Source organism: Periophthalmus magnuspinnatus, chromosome 6 (genome assembly GCF_009829125.3).
Source record: "Periophthalmus magnuspinnatus isolate fPerMag1 chromosome 6, fPerMag1.2.pri, whole genome shotgun sequence".
In the NCBI taxonomy this organism is placed as follows: Eukaryota; Metazoa; Chordata; class Actinopteri; order Gobiiformes; family Gobiidae; genus Periophthalmus; species Periophthalmus magnuspinnatus.
Genome location: NC_047131.1, coordinates 736,992 through 751,981, shown reverse-complemented (window position 1 = coordinate 751,981; position 14,990 = coordinate 736,992). Strand labels below are relative to the sequence as shown.

The following is a 14,990-nucleotide window of genomic DNA, read 5'->3' as shown; positions in this document are numbered from 1 at the left end:
CCGGGGATCGAACCAAACCCTCTTGCTGTGAGGCATGAGTGTTGCCACTCAGCCACCGTGCTGCCTACACACAAAAACAAAACAACAGGAAAAATCAGACAAAACAAGAAAAATCGGCCAGGTGAGGAGGAGGGAGGGGGGCGGAGGAGGGCCAGGCGAGGAGGGCCAGGCGAGGAGGATGAGAGCCAGGCGAGGAGGAGGGCCAGGCAGGGGGGAGGAAAGGGTCCAGCTGTCATCGGGGTATCTGAAAGAGTTACACTCCACAGGGGGAGTGGGACAGGGGACAACATGTGAATTGCATTGCTGATGAGATGAACTTAAAGGCCTTATATATACTTAAAGGGGATAAGGTCCTCAAAATGTTGCATATAACAGAAGCTGAAATCCATGAATATGATGTTTTGCTTGAATATTTTGCACTCTTCAAATTATTACAGGAAAAGTGATAAAAGTGATTCTTTATAAAGAGAGATCCTTTTTATTGTTTATTTAGGTGCAATAGAAGAGTAAAAGAGTGAAACTACAAACAGTGTGGTGTGGAGGGTATTGTCATGATGCCTGTATTTTCTGTCTCCCTGTGTGCTCTCCTCCTCCCCTCACCTGTCTGAGCCTGGAACTGGGCGGAGTTCCTGGCTCCTCCCGCACACACCTGGAGCGCATCAGCGCAGTTACCTCCACCTGCTGCGGAGCATAAGTGGAGCCAGGACCAGACACTCAGTGCGAGATCATCTGCTTATCTACATCCTGCTCGGTGCCGGTTCATCTGCGTATCATCATCCACATCCTCTCTCCTTCACTGCTCCAGCTCCCGCACTCCTGGCTCCGCTCCCGCCTGGCTTCCCCGACCTGGTATGGTTCCGTTTCATCTTATCCCCTGCACACTACACCCCTGGACCTCACCCTGCACCCTACTCCTTCCCCTGGCTCTGGTCCACTGGTCTTTGCCTCTGTGGTCCACGTTCCCGGACCCCGGCTCGTCCTCTGCACCTTGCTCCGGCGCCGTACCGCGCGCTCCGCTCCTGGATCCTGCCCTGGACTCTGGCTCCTGTTCCCCGCTAGATTAATTATTGTGTTTGAACTGAATTTCACCATTTTGTAAATAAACACTCTAATTCTGCCCCGAGTCTGCACGTCTTTGGTCCTTCCAACCCCACCGGTTACGACAGATACAGAGTATTTTAAATTAGATTAACAACAAAGAATAAAGCTAAGCCCCTGCTCCCCGCTAAACCAGCGGTGCAGGGGGAGAGGGGCGTTACCTTCAACAGCCTCGCTCCAGATTGGCTCTTTCGTTGCTATCATACTCACGGCCGGAGCTTCAAATATGGAACTGCTAACCTTGAGGAGCTTCATTTGGAGCCGAATGCTGCGGGTGACGTCACACTCACTTGGTCCACTTCTTTACACAGTCTGTGGTCTGGTGGCTCCTTAAAGTACACTGACCGATTCAGTGCGTTAACTTTGTTTAATTTTAAATTTTTATTCTAATAGATTATTTTTCAAGGTTACATGACAAAGGGCTTCAAGGTCACACAAAAAATAAATATTATTTATAATTAAATACAATTGATTATAAAAGTGCTACAGTTATACTTCAGTGTTAAAATAACACTCAACATGTGTTATGTGACAATAAAAGCAGCAGGTCCAGACTGATGAAGGTTTGAGTTTCAAACAGGAGCAAAGACCACACTTCTATTATGTGTCACTGCTTATCCCATCTCAAATGAGGTGTAGACCCTTTTGCACCTGTAGACCCTTTTGTACCAGTAGACCTGGCTGACTGCAGCTGAACTCAAACTCTAAAGGTAACAGTACAAGATTCTTTCTCATCTCAAAGTTCCTGTGTTGTGTTTGCTGCTCCATGCTGCGCTCAGAGCCCGAGAGGGCAGGAGGCCAGTGTGTCTGAAGTTTGTTAAACAGAGAGAAGCCTGAGGCAGAGCCAAGGGTCAGTGGGGTCAGAGGAGCCTGGCCAGGGCCCCACACTGAAACTATAGATCATCACTCAATCATCCTCCATTAGAGTCCTCAAAACAGCAGGAGAACCTGGAGCACCCGGCCGAGCCTAATCGCAGAAATGCTCCTGCGGCAGAAACGGTAAACCGGAGATTCAAAAATAATTCAAAAGATTGTGAGCTGCTGGCAGAGGACTGTCTAATTGAAGCGGACGGATAGAGCGGGCTTGAGGATTTGTGCTGACGAAGGCACCTCATCGACTACCTGTAATCAATGAGTCCGTGGGATTCAAAGAGAAGACGAGACAAATCCAATGTCACCGCCGCCGTGAGTTGGTTTTATTTCGTTTCAATCAGCAAATTCTGATCAGCACGAACAGGGACATGCAAATGCGTCAGAGCCTTTTAAAACAGCCTGAAAAAATATGGAAATCAAGTTTGGAATATGGTGAGGCTTCTCTTGAGATCTGAGCTGTGGACTGAAGGGACGGCTTCATAAAGGAGGAGGTAGGTCTTTCATTTTCATTTAAATTCATGAATCGCTGTGCTTAACTCGTGTCTGAAGAATCTGTCGGAAAATGGGTTCTTTCATCGAGATAAAAGGCTAATCTCTCTCATTACGCCGTGGTGCTATCAGCGCTCGGAACAATGGAACTAATTGGCGATTGTCGGCCTATGTTAATACATTTAATATTCTTCCTGGTCTGATAAAGTAGTTTTAGTGAAAGTATAGTCATTTTTACACATGAGTCAGTTTACAGCACGATTCAATTTCTGACATTTGTGGCACATTAGAGCAGAGCTGTGCTTTTCCACGGCTCCTTCCCAACTCCCGAGCTCAGAATCATTTATTTTAAAAATCTTTGAAGCGCTTAAAAAACGCAACAAAGCTAAAAAATGAAAAAGAATCAAAGGCGACGAGTGGCTCTTCTGCCTAGATCTCATCATCTCACTGATCATCAAATGTGCAAGGCTCAAACCTCAAACTTTTCCCTCTTCCAAAACTTGGTTAATTCCCGAACTGCAGTCATTTTGGGAGGAGCTGTGGAAGGAATGGATGTCTGCGCTGGGTCACAGCTTGACAGCGGTGGGTCAAGGACTCAAGTACAGACACAGAGGTAAAAAGTTACTCAAGTAAAAATATTAAAGTACCTGTTTAAAATGCACTTTAAGAGTAAAACGTAAAAGTATTTCACACAAGTGTTGTTCATTTGTTAAGACCCTTTTAAGGACAGACATGCCCAAACTGTGGCTCAGGGGCCAAATGCAGCCCTCAGACCAATTTTTCTTGGCCCTCAAGCTTCCTGATGAATTGGCCCGTAGTACTTTAAACAGTACCTTTTACTGTAAATGTTTCCCATTGAGGATGTAAGCATGAATAAAGGTCAAGTGGTTCAGTCTAACTTGTAATAAACACACAGATTTGAAGTATTCACTCTATTAGCGACCAGTCTATGGCCCTCAATCGGCCCTCACCTTTGTCCGTGTTTTTATATATGGCCCTTAATGAGAAAGGTCTGGACACTCCTGACTTAGCACATTATAGACCAGTATAGCTTGCCTAGACTTTTCTTTTTTAGCCATAAAAATCATGTTAACCCTTTAAGGACTGACCACATTATAGACCAGTATAGCTCGCCTAGACTTTTCTTTTTTAGCCATAAAAATCATGTTATAAGAAGTATCAGAATGTACTGCATTTTTTCACACAACTACCTCTATTTTACATATCCATCCATATTTTTCCTTTGACACATAATATACTTAATACATAATAACACAATAACTGACTGGGAGAATCCCGGTGGCACCTGCGCTCTGATTGGTCATCTTCGAGGGCGACGTAAGCGCATTACCGTAACAATAGTAAAATATTTAAAGAGCCTTATTCCTCTGCTTTGAGATGCCTTTTGAATTTACATGAAGCACAACTGGTTGCAGAGTTACGGTAATGGAAAGTCTGCAACTGCAAGTCTATTGGCGGCGATGGCATCTGCCACAATAGGGTTAAAGTGTAGATGTGGAGATATAGATTAAAATGAACAGTAACAATACACATCAGTTTCTTAATTTTTCTTCTGAATTTTGTGTATTTATTTTTATTTTGCTCAAAGCCAAAGTGTGAACTCGAAAACTTTAGTCAGGATGTTTCCACAAACATGGTCAAAATAAGTAGAAAGTACAGTTACTGCTCTCAAGTGTGGTGAAGCAAAAGTAAAAACTCTACTTACAGCACAGTACTATACTACTTGTACTTGACTACTTGTCACCTTCCGCCTCTGCAGAGGAGAGTCGTAGTTTGAGCAGAATGTTGTCCCCTGACATTCTGACGAGCTTTGTGTGTTTAGTTTGATCATCCATGTGATGATGGGAGGGGTTTAATATCTATGTCTGTGGTTAAAGTCCAGGAAATGTTTACTGAAACTAATGATGACAGCGGCTCCTTGCTGAGCAGTCAGATCCACTGACCCACAGGTTGGCTGTGAAATTCCAGCTCCTACAGATGAATGCATCGTGTTCTTGGGCAAGACTCTTAACCCCCCTCACCCCAGTGTCTGTGTACAGTGGTCCGTCATCTATCACAGGGGTTACACTCCAAAAATAACACACAATAGATGAAATCGACGAGGTAGGAAGTATTTTTTTTACAATTATTATACATGTTTTAAGGCTGTAAAGCCCCTCACCACACACTTTATACACTTTTCTCAGACAGGCATTTTTAATTAATTAATAGTGACTTGATGTATTTCACACATCTTCTCACCGAGCCTCTTCGTCTTGGCGCTGCTCTATTGCAGTGTTGACCGAAGATTTATGTAAACTTGGGTGAACGCATTCTGTGCTGTACAGGAGACGTGGCACGGAGGAGATTGATTGACGGTTGTCTGCAGTCCCTTGGACTGCACTAAAAATAATCCACGAAACAGCAAGACTGCGAAAGATGAACCGCGATATAGCAAAGGACCACTGCACACTGGGGTGTGAATAGGGGAGTGGTTTACCATTTATGAAAAAAGTGATGTCTTTTTTTTTGTCATGTTGAAAACATCCTAATTCTGAGTCCGCAGTCATTTTCCGAGGGATGGATAGCTGCGTACTCCAGTGTCAGGAAAAGTCACAGAGGAGAGTCGCAGCTGGAGCATCGGCCCCTTAAGTTCCGATAGCTTTGGCTGGCCCTCACTAATCAAACTTATGGAGTGAAATGAGGCGCTGACTGGTGATGGTGGGGCGGTCGCTCTGAATGTAATGACTGAAGACAGATCAGAGGTCATCAAATTAATGCAAACCCCTGCGCGAGAACTCAAGAGCCAATTATTGTGGATCAGAGCTAAAGCTGAGGTGACGAGCTCTGGAATAATTACACAATGAGAAGACCATGACGACAAACACATCCATGTCCCAGTTTTTCTGGATAAAGGAGCAAGGAGCTACACTTTAAAGGACCATAATTCCATTTATATAGTCATTTTATATTAGACTGACGAAGAGCTTTCAGCCTTAAAGGTCCATGTTCCTCTATTCTTTGATCTCTGTTCTATTGGGGTGACAGTGGCTGAGTGGTTAGAGTGTCCCCCAACCCGAAGGTTGGATGATCGATTCCCGCTTGAAGCAAGCAAGCAAGCAAGCGTCGTTGTGTCCCACGCACATTATGTGTGAAAGTGGTGTGTGCGCGAATGATTGGTGGTGGTCGGAGGGTCCGATGGTGCAGACTGACAGCCTTGCTTCCATCAGTCTGCCCCAGGGCAGCTGTGGCTACAATAGTAGTAGTTACCATCACCAAGTGTGGAAATGAATAATGACTATAGTGTAGCGCTTTGAGAGACTTTGACAAGCGTGTAAAGCACATTGCAAGTGTAAGCCATTGTTATTATTATTATTGTTGTTTCCTCATCAGAAACAGACCTGGAGTTGTGTTTTGTTTTATTCACATATGTGTAACACACAAACATGCAAACCTTCTTCTCTCAAACTGAAAACACTGTTTCACCTTGTGATGTCATCATGTGGTAATACAGGAAGTGCTCCACATAATATAGGACCTTTTGAGTTTTGACAGTTTGACTTTGTTTTGTTCTGAACAGAAAATGAAACCAGATAAATCTCTCACACTCTGGCCTTGTGCTCACTGTAACATTTAGTTCCTTCCATGGCCAATGAGCCATCTGTTATTGTGATGTTCATGGCAAGTATAAGGCAAATTTGACATTTAAAATGGTTCACTCCCCGCCACTGCCACTAGAGATGTCCTAATCCAAACCACTGATGTGGCGTGTGCCACAAAATGTTCCAATCACATGACATAATGTTTATACCAAATATATAAATATGAAAAACTAAACAGATAAAAAACGTTGTTGTTCCATCTTTATTCTGTGTTTTTGGTTTTAAAATACAGATGGTGCAGTAACTGTACTGGAAATATGTATCTGGATACTCATTGTGAGTACGTATTTTCTGAATACTCATTGTGACTACATATATTATGAATACTCATTGTGAGTATATATATTCTGAATACTCATTGTGAGTATATATTTTCTGAATACTCATTGTGAGTACATATATTCTGGTGCAGTTACTCTTTTATTTGGAAATGTTCAGACACAGATCCTTTATTAAATTGGCACAGTGTGAGTAAGAATAACAAAAACACAGCTCTTACAGTGTGACACACACACATATATATATAATTGTCTTCCAGATGCAGTAGCGCAGGTAAAAGCCTCTGTACTTGTAGCAGTCCTGATAATACCATTAGACCATTAGAAGCTGGACGTTGGCTGGATGTGGGCTGGACGTGAGCTGGACGTTGGCTGGACCGTGATCAGTTAAGGCTGTGGTTGGCCGTCCTTGGACTGTCTGTAGAGCTGAGATTCCCATCAGGCTGCTGTCTCCCTCCTGGTGTCTCCATCTTTCTGCAGTAAGATCTTTGTCTCAGCCTCATGACCTTGGAGCATCGCAGATTTATTCATGCTAAGAGCCGGCGTTGTGCTGCTCCTACCCGCTCTGCTTTCGCAAAACTGGCACAGTGGCACAAAACTCCATGTAGGTCATTTTATTATCCGGCAGATCCAAACTTCCAACTTGTGAAGATGCTCCAGGAATACTAATGCCTGTTCAATCAATGGGCCACAGTGTTGCTCAATATGAATGATCGAGGAAACGGCAGCGTCTATGACAAAAAGCGGCAGATCAGACGAGTCACCAGTGACTGGTCAGAGCACTGCCGACGAGAGCGCGGTGTGTGTGTGCCTGGTGTGTGTGCCCAGGGTGGAGAGCCCAGTGTATGAGGGCCTGTTGTATGTGTGTGTATGCCCTGTGTGTGTGTGTGCGCCCTGTGTGTGTGTTCCCAGTGTGTGTGCCTGGTGTGTGCGAGCCCGGTGTGTGGCCATTTTATGCGCCCAGTGTGTGTGCGAGCCCAGTGTATGTGTGCTTGTTGTGTGTGTGCCCTGTGAGTGAGCTCAGCCATGAAACACCTCCACCAAACTGCTGCACCACAACAGCTGCTTTACCAACCACCGATCAAACCACGAGAGAAGGATCTCACAACATTAAAGCTCCTATATGACACAAAACTGACTCCTGTGAGCTCCATGTTCTAATGCTGTTCCCTCCTTAAAAACAGACCTGGATTTGTGTTTGTTTCATTCACACATGTTTGAGTAACCATTTAGTAACCCTGTCTGCATCTCCAAAGCTGAAAACCCTCTCTTCCACCTTGTGATGTCATGAAGTGATAGTTTTCAAGTTAACAGCTCCTTTTACCTTTAGTTAAGTAGAGATTGGCAATTCCAGGGCAGAAATGATCCAAATGATTCTAGTGAAGGTGTATGGAGTTTAAAAACACAGTGTAGCATCTTCTGTATTACCACATGACATCACAAGGTGGAACAGAGTGTTTTCAGTTTGAGAGAAGAACTGCCTAAATATGCAGGGTCTGTGTATTAAACATGTGTGAATGAAACAAAACACGACTTCAGGTATGTTTGCGATGAGGAAACAACATTAGAACAGAGATCAGAGAGTAGAGTCATATTGCCCTTCATGACCCGGTCACTTTCTCCTTTGTCTTGGTTTTTAGGGTTATTGTTCTATAATCAGGTAGTGGGTGTTAGCATGCTAAGTGTTGTTAGCATTACTGTCACAGCAAAAGTCTGGACCGGTCTCTGAGAGCTGTGAAAAGTGCTCATAAACTCATCACAATGACATGAGGACACTCTGAATGTAAAAGTCAGGAGAAACTTTGGACCAAACTGTTTAAAATGAACAAGCTCACATTTTTAAGACAATAAAATCAGGTACAGTGAGTTTAAAGATCTGAAATATATTTTGCAGAACCTGGAAACTATCTGAGAAGTTATAATGTGTGTTTAATAAGAGCTGGCCTGCTCCCAGCTCAAGGCACCAGTCCACAGACCACCAGTGCTCCAGTCCTGTCCACAGAGCGCGCCAGTCCAGTCCACAGAGTGCTCCAGTCCACAGAGCGCTCCAGTCCTGTCCACAGAGCGCTCCAGTCCACAGAGCGCTCCAGTCCACAGAGCGCTCCAGTCCTGTCCACAGAGCGCGCCAGTCCAGTCCACAGAGTGCTCCAGTCCTGTCCACAGAGCGCGCCAGTCCAGTCCACAGAGCGCGCCAGTCCAGTCCACAGAGCGCTCCAGTCCACAGAGCGCTCCAATCCAGTCCACAGAGTGCTCCAATCCAGTCCACAGAGTGCTCCAGTCCACAGAGCAATCAAGTCCAGTCCACAGAGCACTGAAGTCCAGTATTATTATTATTATTATTAGTAGTAGTAGTAGTATTATTATTAGTATTATTATTATTATTATGTACATCTTCTATTAATTTTTCCCATAGACCAAAAATTCAAAATTGGAGTTCAAAGGCATCGCAGAGGCAAACCAGCTACATGCTAACTAGCTACATGCTAACTATTATCTATAATGTGGTTGTGTTAAATCCATAAAGGCCATTTAAAACATAAGATTCTCTGAAATGTTTTCATAACTTTGCGGTTTATAAAGTTTCAGAAATAGTCTTTAATTAAAATGATACATCTTGTGGTTATTACTAATGCCCCTTCCCGTCCACACCACTGTTCTGTCAGGGAGTGGGCACTTAGCAACACTGTCAAACAAACCTGTTGCTAATGAAAGCGACCTAGGGGAAAGAAGATGCCTGATTTGTCTGTTATTAATGTTCATATCTTGATTTACAGATATAATAGTGAAATAAAAACCCCAGGATCATGTAGAGCGGGTTAATACGAACATTTTAAGACCAAAATGACAAGTCTGACAGCAGCAGTTACAGAGAGAGGAGCCACAGTTTTTGAACTGGAGCCAGAGTTGATGGAGTCACAAGTGCACCCATGATCACCTCCTGTTTGGAACACAGAAACTAGCAGGTTAGCTATGTCCATTTATATAAACAGTCTATGGGACCATGGCAGGGAGTTAAATACATGGAGTGAGTTTTGGTGGAGTTTTGGTCGTGACGGGACAGTTTCATCTTCTTTATCTCATATAAAAATGCTGTTTACTCGGACTTCTCTATTAACAGATTTTGTTTTTTGAGTGAGACTATGATCATTTGAAGAGCTTTTACCAGTCGATTAATCATCTTAAGTGGAGTACAGCCTAAACTCTCGACCATGTTTTTATGGATCTACACTAAAATCCCATTAGTGCATTTAGAGTGAAAAAACTAATATATAGGTGCGTGAGACAGTGGAGATTGTGGAGTCAGATTTGGATTTCCTTAACTCCCTGTGTCTTGTTCTAAATAGTGTTTTATATTGTGTGTTTAAGTAAAGTTTTCTAATTACACATCTCCATCTCAGTGCCAAACACAAACAGCTTTCATTTCACCTCCAAAAGTACGTTGTATAAATCTAAAGTTTATTACACTGTTGAAAGTTTTACTGCAGTAATCCCTTTTTACATTTTCAAAACAGTGGAAGGACTGAACAGGCGCTTTGAGGCGTCCAGCAAACGGACTGTATATTACAAAAACATTAATGAACACAACGCAATTCTCACTAGTTGCACTGAAAACTGGAACAAATATTTCAAATCTAATCAGAGTCTTCTGGAGAGGCTCATCTTATTCTCCTCATCAATTAACTCAATAAACAGAGTGTGACCTCAATGGCCCTTTACGTCCAGAAGCAGAAGCAAACGAGAGTCCAGTGTCCAGAATGTGTCACGTCTAAATAATATTACTCAAAATGGATCATTATGTTATAATTTACACATTTTAAATCACAATATTCATCTAAAACTACTTAAAGACTTAAAGACACTTAAAGAAACAAGTCCGCTGACTTCCGCATTAGAAAACTGCAGTGCCCAATGAGAGCTGATGTCGCCGTAAACATCATCACAACAAAGCGCCGCATGTTGTCAGCGCCCCCTATAGATTGCTGCACATCAGAAGAAGAAGAGCACTTTTTAAAACATTTTTTACCAAAATGACTACACCACGCTGCCGAATCCTTCGAGAGTGTGTCCTTGGGCAAGATACTTACCCCACCTCACCCCCTGTGTACACTGGTGTGTGTGCATGTGAGTGGGTCTGAGCCTTGACGGGGGTAAAGTGCTGTATAAAACTGTGACCGTGTCCGTGTAAATGAGCTGCTCTTGTGTTATTTAAGCTGGACTCACTGAGGTGAATATTCTCGTCTTGTGTGCAGCTCTGTGCTCGGAGGAGTGTGTCCACGGCCGTTGCATCTCTCCAGACACGTGCCAGTGCGAGCCGGGCTGGGGAGGACTGGACTGCTCCAGTGGTGAGTGACCTTTACCCCCTTGACCCTTAAAGAGTCTACAGTGAATCCTGTTTGAATGCACTTGTATCTCAAAGCTGCTTAGCTGTGTGTCCTCTCTTCTATAGCAAACACAGCCAATGGAACAGGTAAGGCTCAATGAATTCATTCTCATTTGCTGAAAGTGATTTGCCTGATGGGTCTGGACCATGGGTGGGAGCGTGAATGGGAGCTTGGGTGGGAGCGTGGGTGGGAGCGTGGGTGGGAGCTTGGGTGGGAGCGTGGGTGGGAGCGTGGGTGGGAGCGTGGGTGGGAGCGTGGGTGGGAGCGTGGGTGGGAGGGTGAATGGGAGCTTGGGTGGGAGCGTGGGTGGGAGCGTGGGTGGGAGCGTGGGTGGGAGCGTAGATGGGAGCGTGGGTGGGAGCTTGGGTGGGAGCGTGGATGGGAGCGTGGGTGGGAGCGTGGATGGGAGCGTGGGTGGGAGCGTGGGTGGGAGCGTGGGTGGGAGCGTGAATGGGAGCGTGGGTGGGAGCGTAGGTGGGAGCGTAGGTGGGAGCGTGGGTGGGAGTGTGGATGGGAGCGTGGATGGGAGCGTGGGTGGGAGCGTGAGTGGGAGCGTAGGTGGGAGCGTGGGAGGATGGCTGAATGGGAGTGTGGATGCGTGTGTGGTCCCCCTGCGTGTGCTTGGAGCTGTGTTATGTCCTAATCATGATGACGTGGTCCTTTGCTGCTGTCGTGTGGGGGATCGATACCAAACACAGCCATTGTTGTGTGTTCACTGGGAGCACAGAGCGTAGAGGAGTGTCCACTCTGTAATCAGCCTAATGTTTGAGAGTTACAATCTATTCAAAAATATTTAAAAGCCCGCCAGGTAACCTTTTAGGAAAAAATTGACTGAAATTTAAATATGGATAATTTTGTTTGTAAAAAAAAATAAAACAAACATGCATCTTTACTGTGAGCTCACATCTACTCAACCTGACCTGGAGAAAGGCCCTGCTTGATGATAATATTCGACAGTATGACATAAACCCATCTATCTCCATGGAGAATTTTCCATAGAATCAGTCAGATGACCAGGCCCCACCTCCAGAAAGTTCCATGTTGTGACTTTAAATTGAACAGAAAGCTTCTCAGCACTTGACCCTGTCTCAGGTCTCTGCGTCTGCCCCATTGACCCATAGTTTTATCTGCAGCTGCAGCATTAAACATTTATGATCGTTTGCATATTCAGAAATGAGTAATGGAGCTAAAATAATATCTGCTCTATTACTGTACAGATCTGTGCTTTTTCATTTGCACAAGAGCCATTTCCTGATTAGTGCAATGTGTAAATCACAGGGACCCGTGGGGGCGGAGTCAGATGTGACAGAGCTGTGTGCAGAGGGGGGTCCCGGGGGACGCTGCCCTCTGTGGGGGAGCCGTGCAGGTGCCGGTCTAATCCACTTTAGTAGAAGAGAGTTGACGATTGAGAAAAGGCATTATTCATAAGTGTAGATATCCATCCCAGGCAGGAGTCCAGACTTTCTCATTTGCAGCTTTCATCTGCAGAAAAGAGCCGCGTGCCAATTCAGAAATTAAATCTGCCCTCCTTTTGAGATGTGCAAATGCTTCAGCGTTTTTGTGCCTGTAAATCTGAGCCGACGCCGTGTGGAAAGGTCCGTGGCATTAATCTTTACCAGATAAAATCATTGCCCTGTTTTATTTGCACTCTGTTTTGATAACGGTGAAGTACAGCCGAGCAGCAGATATGCTCAGAGTGTCTCCGTGACGATAGTGTAGGATGCCCAAACACAGCCCAGTACCTCAGCCCAGTTCTGGAGGTGGTTCAAAGACCTGGTTTTGAAAGCGATGCCTCGGGGAAGGCTCCTCGTTGTGGGCAGAAGGTAGTGAGAGTCTGCTGCTGTCTATAAGGTCCAAACACAAGTCCTCCTCATCCTCTCCTCATCCTCGCTCCCACCCCGAGGCCACAGAGCTGACCTCGGATCACTGCCCACAGCGGGACATCCAAAAACAAAAGGTATGAGGCTTGGGGAAGTAAACAGGAGGTGTATCCTGAGTTTATGTGCTGCTTTAGAATGAGCTTAATTGAATGGAGCTGATGCTGACTATGTCACTAATGTCACTAATCACCATGACAACACTGTATGTCACTAATGTCACTAATCACCATGACAACACTGTGTGTCACTAATGTCACTAATCACCATGACAACACATACTTTTATTCAGTTTCTTCTTTTTTTCTAGCTTCTCCAGCCAGACCAAAAAACTTGACCCATTTTAACTCCTGAATAACCCATATCCTGAATAACCTAGAATTTTGTTTATTTGAGTTGTTATATTTAAAAATATTGATTAGGAGTGCCCTGATACTGTAAACCTAAACACCTCTGCACTATTAAATAAACAAACATGATTTTAATGCTGAGGAACATATTTTGACATCGACAGTGGCTCAAAAAATGCATCATAACACTGTTCATTAAAAGTGTGTTTACTTTGTGGGTCTTGAGCACACACTTTATAAAGAAGTGAAATAAGTGAATGTGATGTCACCAGCGATCCAAATAAAGCTCATCGAGACTAGCAGTTATACTGGCAAATCTGGATCAGAGTCCCATATTTGGGATTCTGACTGTGAGTATAATATCAACCAAAGAGCCAATCTGGAGCAAGGCTGTTGAAGGTAACGCCCCTTCCTGCCTGCACCGCTGGTTTAGCACTGAGCGGGTGCTTAGCAACATTGTCACAAAAACCTGTTGCTAGTGGGAGCGACTTCAGGGAAAGAAGACGTCTGATTTGTCTGTTATTAATGTTCATATCTTGATTTCTTGACACAATAGTGAAATAAAAACCCCAGGATCATGTAGAGTGGATTAATACGAATATTTAAAACCAAAATGATGAGTCTGACAGCAACAGCTACAGAGAGAGGGGACACAGTTTTTACACAGAAAGTGAATTGGAGCCAGAGTTGATGGAGTCGGAAGTGCACCCAAGATCACTTCCTGTTTGGAGCACAGTGGCTAGCAAGTTAGCTATGTCCATTTATATATACAGTTTATGGCTCCACTGACAGTGAAAAGTGACTTTGCACTCACAAAACAGAGGATAGAAATTCAGATTATTATTTTTATACATTTTGTGAACATTACGATTCTGTTCCATTTTTGTAGATCAAGATAAACGCAGCATGTTTATAGTTGAGCAGTAACCAGCCCTTCACTCTGCACGTTTCACATCAAGACTATGGCTGGACAGGCTTTTGTTTCTGACCCACCCGTTCCATAGTGTCACATATGTTGTTATTTTATTTATTTTTATTTTTTTCTATGCTTGTTGCTGTGTTTATTCTTCTTTGTATAAATAAACCCCTTTTCTCTGAAAAACAACCAAAGCCCAAACATTGCTGCCCCCTGTTGGATTGTAAATCTAAATGTTAAAATGGATTATGGTGGAAAATATTGGGCTCGATAACGTGGAAGAGTTGATTTGTTTAAAAAGCGCGTTGCAGATCGAGGCGTGCTGTGGGGATGGAGCCATTTGTGATGTGTGCTGCCAAACTGGTGATGTTATTGATCGCTGTCTGCGGTAAATACAGTCTATGCATTTGTGCCGTATAAAGCAAAATACAAAATCTAATACTTTCCAGGATATGATGTGGTTATTGAATCAAACCCGTATAAATTGGGAGACATTATGAGTTTCTTGGACTCTGAAGTTTGCAAAGTTATATAAATTCTTTGTGCGTCAATGGTTGAATTCTTTAAGCATGGCTGATTTAATTTGTGTGATGAACCTGTCAGATGGGTCAGTACATGTCTGTGTAATAACTGCTTTCATATCTCTGCGATGGCTCCTGTAGTAGGCTCTAAGGTATATTTAGCACATGTTCTTAAAGTCGTAATGCTTCAGCGAGCACTAGATTGATTTGGTGTTCCTCTGTCAGATAATAACACGTTGGCTCTGTCTGGGGAGAGGAACAGGGCACACACTGAACTGTAGCAGCACTCGCACTTTCTGCAAATTAGCGTGTGTTATTGAGGAACGCCCCTGTGTGCTCGGGAACGCCGGGATCAATGCGACTCTGGAATGGAGAGTTTAGCTTTGTAAACCGAGAAGCATCCTTTTGTTGTATAGAAGAAATCTATCACACTTAATAGGCAAATGTAAAATGTCTGGTGAGGCGCGGTCGTAATGCATTCAAACAGGATGCTCTTCTGAGGCTGCTGCTCGCTCCAGTAAATGATGAATGTGATGCACTATGT

At 44.0% G+C, this 14,990-nt stretch overlaps 1 protein-coding gene across 1 annotated transcript in view; it reads left to right on the top strand.

Annotated features, from left to right (window-relative positions):
- The window catches only part of megf11 (multiple EGF-like-domains 11), a 219,274-nt gene that overhangs the window by 69,969 nt on the left and 134,315 nt on the right, over positions 1 to 14,990 (top strand). The window contains exon 6 of the mRNA XM_055222399.1: positions 10,651 to 10,743. Within this exon, the coding sequence (XP_055078374.1) occupies positions 10,651 to 10,743 (93 nt within the window). The remainder of the gene's footprint in view (positions 1 to 10,650; positions 10,744 to 14,990) is intronic.